Source organism: Mastacembelus armatus, chromosome 22, assembly GCF_900324485.2.
Source record: "Mastacembelus armatus chromosome 22, fMasArm1.2, whole genome shotgun sequence".
In the NCBI taxonomy this organism is placed as follows: Eukaryota; Metazoa; Chordata; class Actinopteri; order Synbranchiformes; family Mastacembelidae; genus Mastacembelus; species Mastacembelus armatus.
In genome coordinates, this window is record NC_046654.1 from 6,356,194 (window position 1) to 6,375,733 (window position 19,540).

Below are 19,540 nucleotides of genomic sequence, written 5' to 3' on the forward strand. Positions count from 1 at the left end.
AGGTCTGGGTTTATGTGCCCTCTGGTGTTTAAATGTTGTCAGTGACATATCCACTCATCTGTGCCCTCCTCCCCCTTCCCTCTCTCTCTCTTTTCAGTATTCACCCAACATGACGATGAGTGTGTGATTTTATTTTTCCTTTTTTGTATTTTTGTTTATTTTTCCCCTTATTTTTGTACCCTTGCACCCGTTTTATTTTTTCTTCAATTCAATCCGTACTTCATCTTGGATTGGACCACCTCCCCTCACATCCACCCTCTGCCCCCCACCCAAATGGGATCTGCTATCTACCCCATTTTCTCCTTCTCACTCGGGAACTCTACGGCCACACAGCCCTCCGGGACAGCCCTTGAGCATGCTGGGACTCAAATTAAGACGGGCCCTCCTGGAGCATGCAAGATGGCCACCGGTCTAAATAGGAAGCAGTCACAGAGCAACAGGAAGAGTCTCCTCCCTGACTCCGGCTCCGGCCTCCCTGGCTTCCTGTCAGGGCCCAGACAATGAGCGAGGAAAGGAGGACAAACAAAGAGAGAGAGAGAGAGAGAGAGAGAGAGAGAGAGGGGACTGGAAAGCACAGCCCTTCCTCAAAGACACACTGCTGGGTCTCTTAGCAGCTGCCTGGAAGCTTCTCAACCACAACTTTGGACTTTTGTTTGTTTGTTTTTGCTTTTGTTTTTTTCCATGTGGCTGTTCCCGACAGATTAAGTATTGGGTCGGATAAAAGGATCCCTTTGCCCCCCCCACATTGTTCTCTCTGTGTGTACATTTTTAACAGGTGTTGTGATGATCAGTGAACTTTTTTTTTTCCTTTTTTTTTTTGTGTATGTATTGTATCATTTCTATTTTTATTATTGTATTGTTGTTATTAATGATATTGGTATGATCATTTCAAAATTAGGTTCTAATTTCTGTTGTTTCTAAGGGCACATGATTATAAGACAGCATACTGTATGTGCACACAAATCAGAAACTATGGCTGTGTGAGATGTAGCTCTATGTGAGTCCACTGCCCCCTGCAGGTAAGATTTGATCCATCTCGGTACTGATTTGCCCCCTCGTTTCTTTAAAAAAAAAAAAAAAAAAAAAAAAAAAAATCTTTCTCACAGATTAGCAACTTCCTTGCAAAAACATATATGTATTGTTTTTACATTTTTTGCTCAATAACCCACCCCAGAAGAAGCTGCTTCTGTTTTAGCAGCTTCCATGCAGGAAAATGCACAGCTCTATTTATTTATGTACTTCTAATTTGTCTTATGAAAACAATTTTTAAAAGTTTTATCCCTTTTTATTAACTGCAGATCTAGTAGCAGCTGTGTAATATGCAGATCCCCTTGATAACATCTTTTTTTTCCCCTCACTGTGTGACGTCATTATCCATCTATCCAAGCCCTAACGGTGCTGAAGTTATCACAAGTGTCGACCATACTGACCCCACTCATGCTGCTTCCACTAATGCCGCCCACTTCGGTCACTGCTCATTTCGACATGTACGTAGGCTGTGTTTATCGTCTCTCTGCTGACCTGTAGTGAACACTTGGATTGTTTTTTTTGTTTTGTTTTTTTTTGTTTTTTTTTTTTTTTTTATGCTGACAAGTCCTCAACACACTGTGATGTATGTTTGTATGTTTGCTTTCACGCTCCAGTCAATTTAGCTTGCAGAAATTTTGTCCTTGTACATGCAGTGCTCTGTCTTTTCAGTCGGTTCTGGTAAAAGAACTTCTGGCTCTCTGCTGATCTGATCCTTGGTGGTGTTTTGTTGATAAGAAGCAGGTTAGGAAACAGCATGGCGTTGCTCTGTTGACTTTAACCAGTGGCCCTCTCTCCCTTCACTCATCTTGAAGAAAAAGACGTCTGTCCTTTTCTCTTTTCCAACAGGCCAGCATCAGTACATTCGGTCACATGCCATCCCTCTGATTCTTTTTGTACAACTCTCCATCTTTTGATTTTAGTTTTTTTGTAAATACTGTAAAATGCATTTTGATATCATTGACATGTTTTGATATTTCAAATCATAACTTAACAGTTGATCAGAAATGTGCTGATTTGGGCAACTGTGTGTAGTTGTTCAGAGATGGTGTGTCTGAACTCAGAAATAATATGAATGATGAGAAACTGGAGCTGCTATATACTATTATGCTATTTCACCTCATCACAGACAAAACGTGGGGCTTTACTGTGCACCAGAGCTGTAGCGTCAAGGGGTCTGAGATAATGAGGGAGGACGATTTGGTAGTTGTGTGTGAATGCCTTTAGCTATCTCACTGTCACACACATTTCTTTAAAAACCCATCAAATTAAACATGGTTATTATACAAAAGCCTCCCTCCTCTGACTCTGTTCTTGGAAACTTTTAGTTTGTGGTGGGGAAAAGTCACAAACAGGCATATTTTTGCCATTTTTGACAGGAGATTTGCAAGAACAGAGCAAAAGAGGCCTGTTTTTCATAATATTTTCATTAAAAAAAACTTGTCTCTTCTGTGTCTGCCTTCAGCACACTGCATTTCAGCTTCTACCCTCTTGGCACAACTGAAACCGAAAGCAATGCAGGCGGGACACTGGCTCTCAATCCAACATGCCAGGAACCAGACTGCAGACTTTACTATGAAGGATTTTTTTAATCTATTTAAAATGGTGTGGGAGAAATGTTCATTAAAAGGAAAAGACAACAATGGTCAGATTTGTTGCTAAAAAGCAGAGCAGGAACATTTCCTCCCCTGTAGTTTGAAAAACTTGTACAAAATGCAGTCGAACTTCTATCTTTATGTCCTGTAAGTAAAGCCGTCACAACATTGATCATTTCTGTATTTCTATTGTGCTGATGTATAATACTGTAACATTCAGGGGTAGGGAGGGCCAAGAGAGGAATTTTTTTTGGGGTGGGAGAAAAGATTTTTCTGTTCAGTCCCTGTTTTTCCTCTTTGACAAAGCAGTATTGAATATGAGGCAGTCAGTCCTTGGGGAGTTGCTTTGTATCTCATGTTAGGGTAGTTTCAGATCCTAAATGTCTTGTGTAGTAAAATAAGAGGTTCCTCCTTCGTACGTTTCTTTATATTGTAAAGTTTCTTTAGACAAAAATGTTGCTTATTGGAAAAAAGGTGGGAAATTGCATTGATAATAAATGTATTTTTTTTATTTTGTTTTAATTTTCATCAAGTTGTCAGTCGTTTTTGCCTGTGTCCCCCTTGTTGTAGATACATATTAAAAACAAATAAAATAACTTCACACCTTTTGCCATGAACATGCACTTTTTTCTATGGATTCACAAGATTTGCTTTCACATGTTTGATTTTCCTCTTCTTTTTTTTGTGGCTTTGCTAATGGTCTATGAAATGAATGAAATTAGGAGCTTACTAACTGCTTTCCCTGAATTTCATTTTGTTTCCCAATAATGTCGACTTCCTCTGTCACATTAGACTGCTTAAAAGTATCGCTCTAAGATTTAGATACACAGTATTTAAAACAGCAGAAGAGCCATAAGTCTTTTTGATTGTAATCATTATTTATGGTTGAAACTAACATCTCTATTTTTTTATTAGTTGATCTGCAGGCTATTGTTAAATGCAGGAAACAGCATAAATTGTTTACAAATTGTTTGCATTGCATGTTTTGCAATAGTCCAGTACATTTACCAGCCCCATTAACCAGATCAGTGTGTGTTGATTCCCAATGCTGTTCAATCCAGGTTCGGTACAGGCCAACAAGTATCACAGCTCTAAATGGTTCATCTGCTCTCCTCCTCTGAACCATTTATCTTCCACGGAGTGACGCCGTGCTGACCTCCTGCTCCTCTCACCGCAACAGGTGTCAGGAGGACCAACCAGGGAGGTGACAGAGGAGGCAGGGGGAAGAGACGGGAGTAGTGCTGGTCTTGCTGATGTTCTGGAGGAAGAAGAGGATGGTGGAGAGGAGTTGGGTGGATGAGGCAGAAACACCATGCTCCTGCTTTTGGAGGGTGAAACCTGGGTTGGCACCTGTAGGTGAGAGCCTGATCGGTTGACTAAGGGAGGCAGGTGAAGCAGAGGTGGGATTACCATGACAGAGGGCATGGTGTTCCTGCGGAGCTGGGTGTGAGGAGATGGGGAGACAGGAAGTTTATCAATGATGCTCTTTTGGATTGTTTTGTCTGATGTCTCACAGCTCTTGGGGACCAATCTGCTTGAGGCTGCCTGAGATGAACACACCTCAGTGAGGGACAGGACTGACTGAGAAATCCTCGGAAAGAAATTATCATGGCAGTCGTGGTAGGACCACTGTTCGTGTCTGTTTTCCCTCTTTTGAACTAGTTCCTCTCTTCTCTCGTCCATCTTCGACTGATGAGCATGTGAGTCCTCGTTCTCATCTTCTCCTTCCTCATTTTCCTTCCTTCCTCCCTCTCTCCTTAATTCCTCTCTGTTCCCTTCCTCCTGTAGGCTCCTCTGCCTCATGCCCCTCTCATAAGCTGTGTTCAGACAGGTCAGGTTGTGAATGGCCAGCCATGGTTCAGATAACTGCCTCTGTCTGGGTAGTGGAGTGCCACACTGGCTCAGTGGGCTCAGCTCAGAGGAGTCATGTCTGCTGCTGCTACTGCTTCCTCTGTGGCCTAATGAAAATGAATAAAATGGAAAATCACAGATGTGGAAGTGGTTGGGGGAAAAAAAAAAACAGTATATCCTCTACTGTGTATTGCTGAGCTGTCTATCCTTCCTGCTGAACTGCCGCAGGTTTCTTCCACTTTGATTCCTGTTAAAGGGGCTTTAGAAAAAAAAAGTTTTCCCTCTTTGTCAAGTACAGTATCTTTACGTGCCTCTGAATGACACACCAATTATACCATTTCATAATAGCATATATCTGTATGTTCATTTCTTTTAACTGCAAAAAGTCTTATATAAAGACTATCATACAGTACAGGTACATACTGTTAGTAAATTCTAAAGAGTTAGGACACAGCTTATGGCCCTGCTCATAGCTTTTACGTATAACTTTTTTTAAATTAATAAATGAACCACATTTTTATTCAATTGTTAAAAAAATGAAATTGTGGACCCAAATGCATCCGACCATCCCTGGTGCTCCTGCAGCCACGTCTCTAATATGACTAAAAATAATGGCTGTAAAGTGATGGATATTCTGAAACTACTGAACTCATACAGTTTAACGTAAGACTGTCCATTACTTCACATCCTCACATACATCCACCAACACTCAATCTAACTTAATTTAGCATACAGCGTTTTCATTTCCACATATGAATCAAGTGCCACTTCCTGTGTAAGAAATGTGGCTTCTTTCTTTGTAATGCACCACTAGGAACGAGCACCTAGCTAATGTTTTCAACCAGCCGCCATTTGTTCTCAGCATTTCTAATGGACAGGAGAAGCACAGTGTTTGCATACTGTGACTTACAGAGAAAACTCTTTGGTACTGGAAGGTATAAATAAAACACAGATCTAAGGTTCGGAAACATATACATTTAAAAGTTTTTCAAGTTTTTAACATAAAAATGAGGGTTACTCGCAAATACTGCTTTATGTCAGTGATAAAGTATTGTACCTTTAAGAACTGAAGTTCATAAATTGCCTCAGAAATAGGAGTTCCCAAAACAATTTCACAATTGCTGTTCAGGAGCTTTTGTCTGTAATCACACAGCTTTTCTCAACAGATAGAGTTCCCTTCTGGTCATGGAACTTTGCTGTTCAAACCCTAACTTTTCTAAGCAACTGATCTACTTCTTGCCCACATCAGCTTAAAGGTTGAGACTGAACTTTCATTCTTGATTTCAGAAAATTGATTTAGAAAAAGTGTTTAAAAGGCAACTTAACACCAGGTTGAAGACTAGTGCTTCATTGCCCTATCTGGTTAAAAATTCTTTTTTCTACAGCAGTAAACATTTGTAACATCTGCTTTTACATTTGAAAAAGATTACCTAGGATTATGTGACAAACTGATCAGTTATGTATCTCAAGTATTTTTCATATTTCTGCAGGTTGATGAAACCTTTACTGTATCTGAAAAAAAAAAAAAATAACGATAAAACTGCATTTTCCTGTCTGCCATTCAAACTAATCATTACTACTCACTAGTTCCTCTGAAGTTAAAGATGTTTTCCCCCTCAGGTGAGTTTGGTGAGCCTGTCTTGAGGACGATGTCAGACGGAGACATGCAGGACACTGGGGAAGTGTCAGGTGATGGAGGAACATTTAGGTAACGTCTGGTCACCGGGCCTCCATTCACACCCATCTCTGTGGCAATTATGATGATGTCATGGCCCCTGGCATGAAGAGCATCCATCAAAACCTGAAGTGGACAGTGCTGGTGAGTTGTTGATTAGATCTGAGCGATTTTGGGGTTAACAGCACTAACAGAGTGCTTGACTTAGATTTTTTTTTTAGAAGGATATTCAGTATCCATACATTTTGACTGTTTTCATGTTCATTTTAAAAGAGTCATTTGGAGGGAGGAAACACATCTGAAATATCTTGGGTCACTCAAATTGTATACTGGAAATGCATACAATTTGACAATTGAAGGTACTTTTGCTTTAGTTCATTTTTTCTATTCCATACAACATTTCAGGGAGAAAATAGTTAGTTTCTTTTTAAATGAAGACAAACCTGTCTTTATGCATCATTGTAATCAATACAATAATTATAGCTATACTTCACCCTTGACTTCATCCTTTCAGAGAAGTCATTCTTTGATTCAATCCTTCTGCCTATTCTTTTATGAAGAGTTTGATTTTAACTTTCCTTTTCTATCTTTGTTTCCCACAGCTGACTGACCTTGATTGTTGGCTGGTGCTGTGCGTTGATGGCATACACCAATGCTGAGGCTCCAGAGAAGTCCTCCATGCTCGGGTCAGCTCCTGCAGACAGCAGGGTGGACGCCACCTGAGGTCCTGCCCGCTCCAGGCAGGCATACATCAGAGCAGTACGGCCAGCCCGGTCCTGTGCATTCGGATCTGCCTGATTGACAAGTCGAAACAAAAAATCTTAAGAAATTCTGTCAGAAAATAGCAACTCAGGAAGTTTGTATCCACGCTGGGTCAGGAAAAAAAAGTTTTAGTTTTGTATTCAGAGACAGTAAGTTTGCTTGCAAATCAAAACTGAACTTCCTCAGAATTACAATTATTATTACAGGTAAATAGGCTTATAATCACAGTTTCATCATATCTTAAAAGGATCTGATCTGGCATTGTTGCATTTGTGTTATGGCTCTTGGGTGAGAACCCACTTTGTGAGGCAGTTAGTTTCAGTGCACAGTCCTCCAGGTAATCAATAATAATTGCCTTAGAGTACACTGTGTTCTGCAGTGCCAAAATGTTCAGAATCAGAGGACAGATGCACAGCTGGATGCATCAGGAACCTGTTTACTATGCATTAAAAGTGCCCCTCTCTCTCTGCAGGTACACATTATGCATTACAAATCAATCAATTGTATACATAGCATACAGACTTGTATGCAAAATTTAGCATTTTTGTACATAGATTCTGAGTTGAGAAAAGGTGTTCACTGCAGTCTGACCTTGTTCTGGAGCAGGTATGTGAGGAGTTTCACAGTATCAGGCCCAGAAGGCTCCCCTCTCAGGGCCTTACAGGCAGCCAGGAGAGCCGTCTCTCCTCTGGAATTGCGACCATTGACCTGAGCTCCACCTTCGACCAACAGGCGAACCAGACGGAGCTTACCCGATGTTGCTGCATTGATTAGGGGGCTGCAGTCTGACAGAGGGTCCCCCATGGCCTGGAGGGTGAAAGGAAGGTCAGGCTATATTTTCCCTTACAAACATTGACATCTTTTATCTGTGTCAAAATCTGTCAATGTTCTTTCCCCTGTATTTAATAAGCTATGTATCTTTTGGTTTGGTCGTCCAAAATTCCACATACAAACTTTGATAAGCTTAAAAAATAAGAAACTAAGATACAAAATTAGAGCAGGATATGTTGTCTTCTTAGTCAGTGCAAATTCAGTTTAAATTAAATGAAAGATTAACATTTAAAGCCTTTTAATATTTTCACAAATGCTTAAAATATAAACATGTACATTACATATGGTATACACATAAACAAAACATACTAAACATTAAACTCACCTTTATGCTTCCTGGTGGTTGGTTTTCCTAGTCCTCCTCTACAAAGAAGAGTGATGTTGAGTATTAATTTTTATTCCATTATTTTTGCTATGTTTAAAAATATTATCTTGTTTTTTTGGATGAAGTATCTTTATGTTACTGGCCTGTGAGGATACTGACTTTCATCTGCTGTCCTTCTCTCTGTCTCTCTTGGTCCTGGTCTGTCCTCCCTTCACCTGCTGGGTTGTGGGGAGGTTCAGCCAACAGCAAGCATTCAAAGTTATAAACAGTTCTGAGCCCCAAATGTCACCTGTTGCAGACACTGCACTACAAAGACCCAGACGCCCTTTGATATGAGTCAGCTTTGAACAGTGCTCATCTGCCTTGTGACCACCGTTTTGCCTTCAAACACTGGCAGAGAGACAGATGAGACACACACACACATACTGAAATTCAGTTTCAGAGACACACATAAATTTGCCACAGCTGATTTGTATCTGAACATTTGAAATGCATTTGTATGCCTTTTGTATGTGTGTCTTTGTCTTTTGTTCTCTGCAGGAGCACTGAGCGACTGTTCTGTTAAATAAATAAATTTGACTTGAATTATTTCAAAATGGCTGAAGGGGAGGAAGAAAAAGAGAAACTGGCTTTGAGCCAGTGTCTGTATGAGATCGGAAAAACACTTCAGCAACCTTCACATTTCAGGCGTGCAATTAAGTCAAACAGCAATTAGTCTGAGCTAACAAAATTAGCAGCGAGCATATGCAGCAAGCAAGCAATCTAATTTTTCATACATCCTTAACATGCAAACATGTTGTAAATGGTCATGAAATGATGAAAATGGCTTCTGAAGCTATGCAAGTCCTTAGTAATTTAACTCTGAGCAGAGTATGTGTTTACTGATTTAGCTAACTTCATAAACATCAGATTAGATTATCACAGGTATTGGCTCTGAGTATGATGTTCCAGTCAAACTGAACTTTAAACAGTATTTAACACAGACAGTACTTCCCAAAGCCCATTTGAAATATAACACATTTTTGTACTTTCAAAGTAAAATACATTCATGACTTACTTGTTTGTGTCTGTGTTATTAAACACACTTACCATCTTGATCAAAATGTCACCATTTATTTTGACACTGGGCAAGAGCTGGGGCCTACCCAGGACAGATCACCAGTCTGTCACAGGGCTGAGTTACCCATGAAGCCCAGACTGCAGGTCTTTGGGCTGAGGAAGCCATAGAACCCAAAGACAACCAATGTTTTGAACCTTCTCACTGTGAGATGACTGTACTAACCACCGCTCCACTGTGCCACCCTCACTTCTTCCCCTGCATAAGTACATTTACCATAAATAATTGTATTTACAACTGACTTGATATAGAGTGCAGTTAATATATAACACCTAAATCAAATCAGTATTTGCCATGACCCTACCTTACCTTTAGAACAGCACAAAGGAGTAGTAGATAGTTTGGTTCAAGCATCAAGGAGAACTAATCAAAGCTTTTTCTGTGGCCGATTGATTGAAAGAGGCCATATCATCTGCTGCAGGTAGTTCTTTATGGCTCTGTATGACTCAGGCTGTATGTTTGGGTCCTTGGGCTGCACAGCATTAATTTGGAATCAGTGAGACACTTGTCTGATTGTACAGAGTAATTTAAACACAACACACGCATATCTGTGAATGACCTGTTCACCTCACGCCCACACCACAGAAAACTCCCTGCATATGAAAGAAAGAGAATCAGAATAGTGAAAGGGGAGACAGAAAAGTGGAAGCGGTTACGTAAGCCCTACGTAATGGTTTATTTATGTCTCCGGGCCAATAAAATCTGCTCTGGGTTCAGCCGTCATGACGTAATGCGATCTACTCCAGAATAGCGCGCGTCGGAGCAGTAGCAGCCACACGGACCCGTTGAGCTCTGTGGCTAATGTTTGTTTGTTGGTTTGTTTATGTCGGCGTTGTTTGGACCGGAGTAAGCCTGGCTGGGTGGGATTCGCTAGGAAATGTCGACGCTACGAGAGAACCAGTGTTACGGACTGTCCAGCGGTAAACTGAACCGCGGCAACGTCTCAGTGTTTCATGTCAAACTCACTGACAGCGCGGCAAGAGCCATTGGTGCATTTCAAAAGGTACGTAAGGTCATTTCTAGCTCGCCAGTGTGCGAGTATTTAGCTAAGGTTTACTCCAGCGATCACATTTGTTGTACCACTTCGTCAAGGGGACCCCGACTTTAAAAGGAAGCGACGGGGAAACGCTATGAGGCGGGTTTATGTGTTTCATTTGAGCCGAAGTTCACCAGTATATCCCCCGGTTGTTGTCTGACACAAGCCTCCTTTTAGCGATGAAATGTACATGTTGCATAATACAATGCGGAATTAATTCCCTGTCTGAGGATGCTTGTAAGAAGCTGGCCAGGTAAAATGTTATGAAAGCAACCCGGCGCCGGAGTCGAGGACAGAAGGAAGGAAAGGAGGATTGGCTGTGGGGGGCGAAGGGCTCACCTAGTTAAATAGATGCAGACGGTTTTTATCTGAGGGATAGCTGGAGGGGGACAGATGGAAAGTCCAGGCAGAGGGGCGCACTCAAAATCAAACATTTGACCCAGTTCATCAAAATGAATCAGACACTGCAGGAAGTCACAGTCATGTATACTTCCTCAATTCAGTAATTCCAAGTAAGACAGATGGGAAACTCCTCTGAGATGAAATGTAGAGACACCTCCTTTCTGGTAAAAGGTAAAAACCTCACTCCTCCTGTTATGTTTCTGGTTTTGATGAGATAGATGGGAAGGAGTGGAAAACACCTTACACTAAGCTGAGTCTAACACACACAATGACCACAATATATACACACACACACACACACACACACACACACACAATGCTGTGAACATATCTAAATTCTTTATGTAGTTAAAGTGTGGCTATTCTTAACCCACTTGGCCTGATCATACTTTAAAAAAAAAAAAAAACACCTCCGCATGTATCTGGGCTAAACTCTGAGCTGGCAGACACCTCAGGCTCTGAACTCATCAACAGGTGGACTCACAAATCCTCCCCATGAAAAGGTCAATTCGATTCTAGTCATCACATACTTTCCATCCATGCTGCAAATGTGTCACTTTGGCCTGTCACTTCTGCAGTTTCCTACAGCTTAATTCAAGCCAGCGATAATGACAGGCTGTTATTTCTCTGGTTTTCAATTTATTCTCATGTGACAAGCTGCAGTATTTGAACAGCAGATTGCAGTAACCATAGCTAATGTCCTCTTTGAAATCAATTTGAATTCAAAGGGTAAATTATGTCCAAGTATCTAGATACACCCGAGGTGAATCTATCCCAGGGGCCACTTATGGAGTCATTAGTAGTACAAGGAAAATGTCTAGAGTAGTCTCACACAGTTTTTTTTTTTTTTTTTTTTTTAAAGCTTGATGCCTACAATACCCACAATACAACTTGATCATCAGCAATTCAGGTTTTGGTTTTCAGACTTTCAGTCTTCATACTCAACCATTATCATTTGAGTCATCCCACACCATCTCAAACCATGAAATGCTTTAAACAACTTTTTTCCCCCACATGCAGTGGTGTTTTCCAAGACCTTGGTGTGTAAAATCAGTAGTGTACTTTAGGTAGTGATTCTGCTATACTGATGTTACACTGGCCCTTCGTCATAGTGAGTTTGCCAGTTTAGGCAAAACTTAAAAAAAGAAAAAAGAAAAAAAGCTGGCATGATGCTGCCTCTGTGTTCTTTTTACACAGATACTGGCATCCCAGTATTAAAGGTTAGTGTTCTTTAAAGTTCACACTTTTATTTGCTTTCATTCAGTCATCTCACAGAATAGAGCCACAGCAATCCCTGGCCTTACATAAAAATGATTTCAGCTACTTCTATGTTGAGAGGGCACTTTCAGCTGCTAGCTGCACAAGTGCTCTGTTTCAGCTGTTAACCTGAGATTTAGCATCAAAGTAGGTGTGAAGAGAGAAAAAGTTGAATTAGTGCATCACAATAACCAGCCACAATAAGCTGGCTGCACAAGATATGCCACCTACTAACATGAATCACCACATGCTGCATTGGAGTGTTCATGAAAACTAATCAGCAAGTAAGTAGAGGTGTTGAAAGAGACTACAGCCTTTGCCACGCCAAGTGTTAGTAGCACAAAAACAAAGCTGGCTACACCTGTTGAAAAAAAAGACCAAGCCTAAACCACATGAATTTCAGCATAACTATGTCTTATATCAATTGCACACAAAACCACATAATATGTTGGTATATGTTTCACATTCACCTGTTCTGATCTGTGTGTGTGTTTGGGCTTTTTAGTGACTGCAAGGTACTCTTAGATGCAGCGTTTATCTCTTTTTCTTTTTTTCCCTTAGTGTTGGTCATTGAATCCCACCATCTCATTTAATGGAAATCAAGGGGTAAGAACAATTGGTCTTCGTCTTGACATAGAGGAATTAATTTACTTTATTCTGTACATTTTAAAGATGTTAAATTTAATTCTCGGTATCTTTTTTTTTTTGCTCCTCCTTACTCCTTACAGAGAATCACCATCCCTTACTCAAAGAACAGAGATGAAGTGAGGATATTCACGTTTGGTGTGACGAACGTTGCTTGTGACAATCCACATGGAAGCTTTGACTGCGTCCAACAGCTTAGCACTGGGTAAAAGGCTATAAATATACAAATAGCCTACACTTTCTGAATATAAACAGTGTGCATCAGATTAAAGCTGTGACAGAGTTTAAGAATAAATATAAGATATACACTTACATAGAAGGGGTTGCAGATGGAAAGTTATAACATTTAAATTGGAAAACATCCATTTTGGGAAAATCACACATGGATATTGTGTTCAACAATTTTCAATTTCAAAACCAACCCTTGAGGACTGAAAGCATGGTTTGTGGACTCGATTTCATGATTACATGCTTACTTTGTATTCTATGTATAGAATTAACTGGGCGTCTGGATGTGTTTCAGTATTTTAAAATGTCTCCACACCCCTACTGCTGTGTGAAAGTCACCCTGTTGATAACCTAAGTCTCTTTTAAATGCCAGAGAAATCGCAGGGTGCCTAACTGTACATGTCGAGCAAACTGGGAATGTAGAGAAGTGAATTTGATAAATGTCAGCAGTTGTGAAAAGTTTAGAAATTATTCATCAAATCTGCTAATGAGTCCTGACAAAAATACAATAGCAGTCTTTGTAGCACTTTCCAAAGTGACGTGAAAAATAATATTAAACTCCAAATTGGTGTGGTGCATTTAATTCAACTTGTATGAGCTTACTAAGCACTACCTGAATGCTGTGATAATATAAATCATCAGTCAAGTAAATCAAATAACTACATAGAGAAAAACATTCTTTTATTTGAAATGGAAAAGCATCAGATGTGTCCTAAAAGCTCCATCAGATCACTGTCTGTACTTGCTGTCCTCCCTTCTCCTCCCAGTTCTTCTGAGGAACTGTCATGTCTCGGGGTGATTCAGAAGAAGATGACGGTCAACGCTACAGATGACTCGTATGATAAAGCTCGTCAGAGCATGGCCCAGGCTGAGGAGGAGACACGCAGCCGAGGGGCCATTGTCATCAAACATGGGGGGTGCTACCAGGGTAGGAAACACTGACAGAAAGCACCGGCATGTACACACAGTCTGCTTGGTTATACAATAGATAATTCCAGCTAAAGAATAAGACTTGCCTGAAGACAGATTTGTACTGTGCTGGTTACATCCAAAAAGAACACTAGCAGCCATATTGCATTGGTTGTCATAGCAATATGTGTGGTAACAATATAGTAACAGCAGTCGTCTTTTCTTCCGAATGGTTTTTGTCTGTTTTTGTTTCTGTGCAGCACACACACATGCACGTTCACATACATTACTGTATATACTGTTATTGTGTCTATATTACACTAATGCTAAAGGTTACCGAGTCTCCACATACTTGCAGGACATGCCAACCCAGTATTTTGTTCAGCATGGCCACCACATAAACATACACATGATGAAATCATTGATTGAGCTTTTTTTTTTTTTTTTTGTGGCACCACTCTCTTTCTACTTCTAAGCACCACACCACTTCCTTCTAAACAGATATGTGAACTTCCGTTGTCTTGTTTCAGTGAACACACACATATGCACTTATGACAATCCTATGCATGCAAGCGTAGTCATACAGACTAGTTTTGATGATTTTGCAGTTCAGAGGAAGCTTGTAACGAAAAATTCCTTACTCATTACATGCTTGTGCAAGCAGGGGTTTTTTCCTAGATTAGCCAGAAACTCACTGAGACGTGTATGCGTCTCTGTACCTCAAATGTGGGTTTCCAAAGAGGTAGAATAAGGTCATTTCACTTTTAACCACCGTTCTGCCACAGGACAAATAAAATAATCCCTTAAGTTCTCTCTTGTGTTTAATCTTGCCAGAGCCTGAAAAGGCACCAGGTACAAACATTTAAAACTGGGAGGTTCCCTATTTAACGTTTTAGGTTCTTTATAATGAGCCGTGTAGTGTTAAAAAAAAACAAACAAACAAAAAAAAAAAAAAACTAACTTATTTAGCTGTAAAATAAGGACTTTAGCACAAGGTCAGCTTTGATGGGCTAAACCTCAGTTAGCTCCCTGTGAACAAGATTTCTTTTGAAGATATTTTTGCTTTATTTGGCAATGGCTTCTTTTGATGTGTGATTTTCTTCTCCTTTGCAGGCAAGAAAGTAACAGTACGAGCACCAACCCCAGCACTGGCCAGCCTGACCAAGCCCAAACACTCATCCCAGTCCCTTGTCAGCAACATTAAGAAGGGGATGGGCATACCCAGTATAAAGAAGGGTGCCTGTACATCAAATAGGAGGAGTGTTAGTGATGTGCGGGAGAGGCCACTCCGGGAGAGAGTAACACACCTACTGGCTCTGAGGCCCTACAAGAGACCTGAGTTGATCTTGAGGCTGCAGAAAGATGGACTGTCGGCAGATAACAAAGACACCCTGGACTCTGTGTTGATGGAGGTAATTATTCTCCTCTTTTACCCAGATACATTCCTGTCCAATTAAATGCCTAATGGCCCCCACTGAAAATGAAGAAATTCTGATTTCTGAACATTGGAAAATAGTCTTTTCTGTTCAGTTTTTATTTTGTATGCATCTATTTGTATGCAGGTTGGCCAGCTCAACAGTAGAGATAACACATTCGTTCTGAAGGACGCTCTGTATAAAGAGCTGCAGAAGGACTGGCCAGGCTACACCCCGGGAGATCAGCAGCTTCTTAAACGCATCCTTGTCAGGTAATATAGATGAGGATTGACCTGCCACCATGTTCATACATTAAAATGCCTTATAAAGAGTGAAAGAGAAGAGTCTCAAAATGGTAGTCAAACACAGTATTTATTAGGAAAATGTTCATGTGCCATCCACCTTTATTAGAATGAGCTTTTCTGACCAGATCGTCTTGGGAATGTTGAGCCCACAGGGATTAAATTCAGGAACTAACCTGTGTACTAATGTTCTCTGGTATTATTTGTCTCCTTTTCTACTGCATCTCCTGAATATGAGGATTCTGTGAATTAATATGCAAATGACTGGTATTTATTTCAGTCTTGCGTTTGGTATTTTAATGGGAATTAGCTTGTAATTCACTATCTAACGTATTCAATGATACGATGCAGTCAGTTTTTACATGCATGTTAATAACTGGGTTACAGTGACATGATTTTTTTTTTTTTTTTTTTTGGTCTCATTGTGGTAGAACATTGACTTTGTGGGCTCTTTTCAGGTTAAACATTTAACAAATGTACTAGATGTTAACTGCAACTGTGTCACTAGCACAGGTCACTAATGTACCCACAGTGAGAGGTCTTTGTGTCTGCGGTTGTACTATACATTGCATACAAAAAAGATATAGATTCTGGAAAGTGCTGTTTGAGTTGAGGTTAATGTATAATCATCATCATCTTGTTGCAGGAGACTGTTTCAGCCACATCAGACTCTCCTCACTGTCCCTGAGGCCCAGGTCAGCCCACTGCGAGACACGCCCAACTCCTCCCCAGCACACCGTTCAAAACATTCCCTGGTGGAGGAATACCCCGACCCTCTGACCAGTAAGAAGCCCAGGATATCCCACTTGTCAAGCAAAACAGCCAGTGACAAGTCGAGATTGAGGCCATCCGAACAACTGGCTCTTAAAGATGTCACAGAGGGGACGGTGGATGACAGGCCAAAGAACTCGCTTGACCCCCGAAGGTTGTTTGACTCCTTGTCAGTGGTCTGTCAGCAGGAAGAAGAGATGGCCAAGAGGCTACATCTGACACCTGCTGCTCAGGAGGAGCGTGAAAATCCAGAAAACAACCCTCAGCCTGACTCTGATCACCGTCTGTCCTCTCTGGTAGTGCCTGATCTGAATAGACACACAATCAAAAGGAAGAAAAGCAAACACAAAGACCAGGTAATGACAACTAGCATGAAGGTATATGATAGGCCCAGAGTTGTTTAAAATACATTTGTCATGTTTCACTGGCCAATTATTCTTTTTGTCCAGAAGAAGGATAGGTGGAGAGACAAGAAGGGCAGGAAAAAAAATCAAAGTTTAGTGGAGCCAAATAAAGTTCTGCTGGATGGCTCAGGTAAATGCTGTTAGATGTTAATTTGTGACATCAAGTGTCAGTTTATCAGTATTTTAAAATGATTTGATGTTTCCTGCTTTCTTTCAGAGCCAAGTGAAATTTTATTTGACTCTAATGTGACTCAACCAGACAGTAATACAGCAGATTATTTATCGTAAGTATACCTTATTGGCAGTGTCTGCACTAAAAGTGTGGCATTAACTACTTATAAGTGGATACTGCCTTGATTCTTGTATTGATCAGCAAAGGTTATTGTGCATCTAGCTAGTTTTCTTTTCTTCCACCACTTCATTTTTCAAGAGAAAACAGGTGATCGGGTGTGTGATCTGTCTCTATGCTTTCTCCGCACAGAAAGTACACAGCGATTTACAGTCATGATCAGAGACTGCATTACAAACAAGACTTTAATAATGAATACAAGGAGTACAGAGATTTACACGCTCGTATCGACAGCGTCACACGGCAGTTCATGGAGCTGGATACGCAGCTTAAACAGCTTCACCATGAATCACATAAATACAAGGTAATAAGTTACATTATTTTGTTCAAGTGTGGCAACATACTCTGATACCTGTGTCATACTACTGCCCTACCCTCCTGAAAGTGGTGACAGACTTAGCCTCATTTTTAGAGCATAATGATTTAGTGGTGTTATTGTGCATAAGAGTCACATACTGTAATTTAGTTTGAATTATGAAAAAAAAAAATTTGAGTGTTTTTGCTTGTCTTGATTTGCTCTGCTTCTGTCTTGCAGACGGTTCATAATCAAATACTTCAAGAATATCGCAAAATTAAAAAGGTACAAACTTTCTTAAAACTTAGAAATTTATTTCCCAGGATTACTGCATGTGACATTTGCTCTATTTTTTTCTATTACATATATATATATTTTTTTTTTTCCTTAGTCCAACCCCAACTACAACCAGGACAAAATTCGCTGTGAATATCTCCACAACAAACTGGCCCACATCAAGAAGCTAATATCACAATATGACCAGCAACAACTCACTATGGCCCGTTCCTCTCCCAAGTGAACAGCTTGACTCTGACACTTAAAGTGAATTTAAGAGTACAAGAAACACCCTCGGGCAGGGGAGGTTCACAGTGCTGAGCTGAATGCCATTGACCTGACTTGGATAGTCATGGCTAAATGTAGTGTCGTTGTTGTTGGGAGACATTTATGAGGAGCGGCAGTGATACACTGGGGGGAAAAAAGACAACCTACTATGTGAGATCTTTCCTTACAGGATGAGAATTTCACTTTGAAAGAGGAGCTGCTACTATAGTGATGTGATACTGCCAAGGACGTATGGAGTAACAGTAGTTTTACAAAAGCTCTTAAAGCTGAAACTGAGCTCTCTAAAATAAAACTAGTCACATGTTGAGAGAAGGTGCTAAGCCTAAAAACACCTATAGATTACCTTCACCATTACACATTTTGGTTCTTTTGTTAATTAAATAGAAACATCCATTTTGGAATGTGCTTATATTATGTTAGCTATGTCGGTGTTGAGGTTTTCAGTTGGAGCTATGACATAAGCTGCATGCTGTACATACCCTGACAGCTCATACAGTATGAATAGCAGGTGAGCTTTTCTTCTGTGTCGAAGAAAAGATGGCAGCTGAGAAGCAGATGTGCCATCCTGAGAAGACATTTGTCCTTCAGTGTTCTTTGGGTTGGTGAAGTGAGATTGTGTTGTTGCTGGTTCTTCTCAGTTTGCTCCAGATCTACTTGGTATTGACTCTTCAAAGTAATTTGCCGGTGCCTGAAATGGTTTCTAATTCTGGACGGGATTCATAGTATTTCATTGGTGTTGTCCTTCATGTGATTTTCCAGCAGCACAGACTGTTATATCACTGTATTCGGGGAATTTACAGTGCAAGTGGGTGCACAAGTATGATAACTAAAACCACTTTTAATTTAGAGTATTGAAGTTTATGGCATTATTCTTGCTGTATGCTGCAACTGTTTTAAAAAAAAAAGAAAAGATTTTGTTTGCATGCTGTGTACTTTACACAATGCATGAAAAAAAAAAAGTTTTTTTCTTAGTTGGAAATAAATTCATTTGTTATTCATTTTGTATGTCCTCCATCCTAATTCACAGTGCCTTTTACAAAACCTGCTTAAAAACCTCACACAGTGTAATTATAAATACCGTGAAGTTAGAACACTTAAATGAGGAGTTATAAATGAACAGAAACAGACCTTAGATGCCTTTCTGGTCTGGTTTGTCAGGAGCTGAGTGTATTTACAGTACCAAGAACAGATGTACAGTAAGATACAGAAAGACAAATCCAACCAGCAAAGAACACAAAACTATTACATGTTAAGTATCTGATCACCAGTTTAGATTTACCTTTTGCTGCAGATGAGTATTATGTACATGTATTTTCCATTACTGGAACATGTCAGAATTCTTAAGCTGTGTCTTTTTCTAATTTTATTATAGTAAATATGAGTAAGATGTGTATGAATTAGTGTTGTATTTATGCTGTATATATGTGATGTTTGGTAGAGTAATAATATTTCAAATAATGCCAAAAAGAGCCAAAAGCTGTTGTCATTTGACTTGTAACCTGAACCTCTAGTTCTGCTATACCTATTCAAAAGAAACTACTGATAAAGTAAAAACTAAGTAATGAATGTTTTTCTGTCTAAATCTTGATCTTTAGCAGCAGCTCACTAAAGAACAGAGAAAACCGCCATTTATTTTTAATGGGCAATTTCATTTAATTTGGGAAAACTAACCCCTGCTTTTCTTATTTTAATTCATATTTTTGTTGTTATTTCTGTTGTGTGTTCATCTTATCCTGTACTGTCCTGCTAAATAAAGCTTTTCCAATTTTAATTTATATATA

The 19,540-nt window shown here is 39.9% G+C and overlaps 3 protein-coding genes across 7 annotated transcripts in view; 2 read left to right on the forward strand and 1 right to left on the reverse strand.

Annotated features, from left to right (window-relative positions):
- The window catches only part of LOC113137367 (single-stranded DNA-binding protein 3), a 34,093-nt gene extending 30,864 nt beyond the window's left edge, over positions 1 to 3,229 (forward strand). For all 3 annotated transcript variants that reach the window (XM_026319013.1, XM_026319097.1, XM_026319183.1), the window contains exon 18: positions 98 to 3,229. In XM_026319013.1, the coding sequence (XP_026174798.1) occupies positions 98 to 127 (30 nt within the window). In that variant the 3' untranslated portion in view covers positions 128 to 3,229. The remainder of the gene's footprint in view (positions 1 to 97) is intronic.
- Positions 3,230 to 3,639: 410 nt separating this feature from the next.
- Positions 3,640 to 8,070, reverse strand: LOC113140801 (ankyrin repeat domain-containing protein 34B-like). Its single transcript, XM_026324844.1, has 4 exons — positions 7,501 to 8,070; positions 6,759 to 6,941; positions 6,057 to 6,273; positions 3,640 to 4,579 (listed from the first exon to the last, which is right to left on the reverse strand). The coding sequence occupies exons 1-4, from the start codon at positions 7,711 to 7,713 to the stop codon at positions 3,705 to 3,707; spliced, it is 1,488 nt and encodes a 495-aa protein (XP_026180629.1). The 5' UTR covers positions 7,714 to 8,070; the 3' UTR covers positions 3,640 to 3,704.
- A 1,833-nt stretch (positions 8,071 to 9,903) lies between these two features.
- LOC113136253 (RNA polymerase II elongation factor ELL-like) lies at positions 9,904 to 19,329 on the forward strand. Of its 3 annotated transcripts, none has more exons than XM_026317025.2 (12): positions 9,904 to 10,185; positions 12,439 to 12,483; positions 12,606 to 12,727; positions 13,518 to 13,678; positions 14,773 to 15,071; positions 15,222 to 15,346; positions 16,023 to 16,503; positions 16,600 to 16,681; positions 16,769 to 16,835; positions 17,033 to 17,204; positions 17,436 to 17,480; positions 17,587 to 19,329. In XM_026317025.2, the coding sequence occupies exons 1-12, from the start codon at positions 10,060 to 10,062 to the stop codon at positions 17,713 to 17,715; spliced, it is 1,854 nt and encodes a 617-aa protein (XP_026172810.1). In that variant the 5' UTR covers positions 9,904 to 10,059; the 3' UTR covers positions 17,716 to 19,329. The 3 variants fall into 3 exon arrangements, with proteins under 3 accessions (XP_026172810.1, XP_026172724.1, XP_026172900.1); XM_026316939.2 differs by having other exon boundaries at positions 9,906 to 10,185; positions 16,597 to 16,681; XM_026317115.1 differs by lacking the exons at positions 9,904 to 10,185; positions 12,439 to 12,483 and having other exon boundaries at positions 13,555 to 13,678; positions 16,597 to 16,681.
- Positions 19,330 to 19,540: the final 211 nt, after the last annotated feature.

Excerpts from the sequence above, each read along its gene's own strand:
- LOC113140801 (XM_026324844.1), bottom strand. The coding sequence starts at position 7,713 with ATGGGGGACCCTCTGTCAGACTGCAGCCCCCTAATCAATGCAGCAACA. Across the intron at positions 6,942-7,500 it reads CATACCTGCTCCAGAACAAG|GCAGATCCGAATGCACAGGA; the intron begins GTCAGACTGCAG and ends CTTGTCAATCAG. Across the intron at positions 4,580-6,056 it reads CTTTAACTTCAGAGGAACTA|GCCACAGAGGAAGCAGTAGC; the intron begins GTGAGTAGTAAT and ends CATTTTCATTAG.
- LOC113136253 (XM_026316939.2), top strand. The coding sequence starts at position 10,060 with ATGTCGACGCTACGAGAGAACCAGTGTTACGGACTGTCCAGCGGTAAA. Across the intron at positions 16,504-16,596 it reads AAAGCAAACACAAAGACCAG|AAGAAGGATAGGTGGAGAGA; the intron begins GTAATGACAACT and ends CTTTTTGTCCAG. Across the intron at positions 16,836-17,032 it reads AATACAGCAGATTATTTATC|AAAGTACACAGCGATTTACA; the intron begins GTAAGTATACCT and ends TTCTCCGCACAG.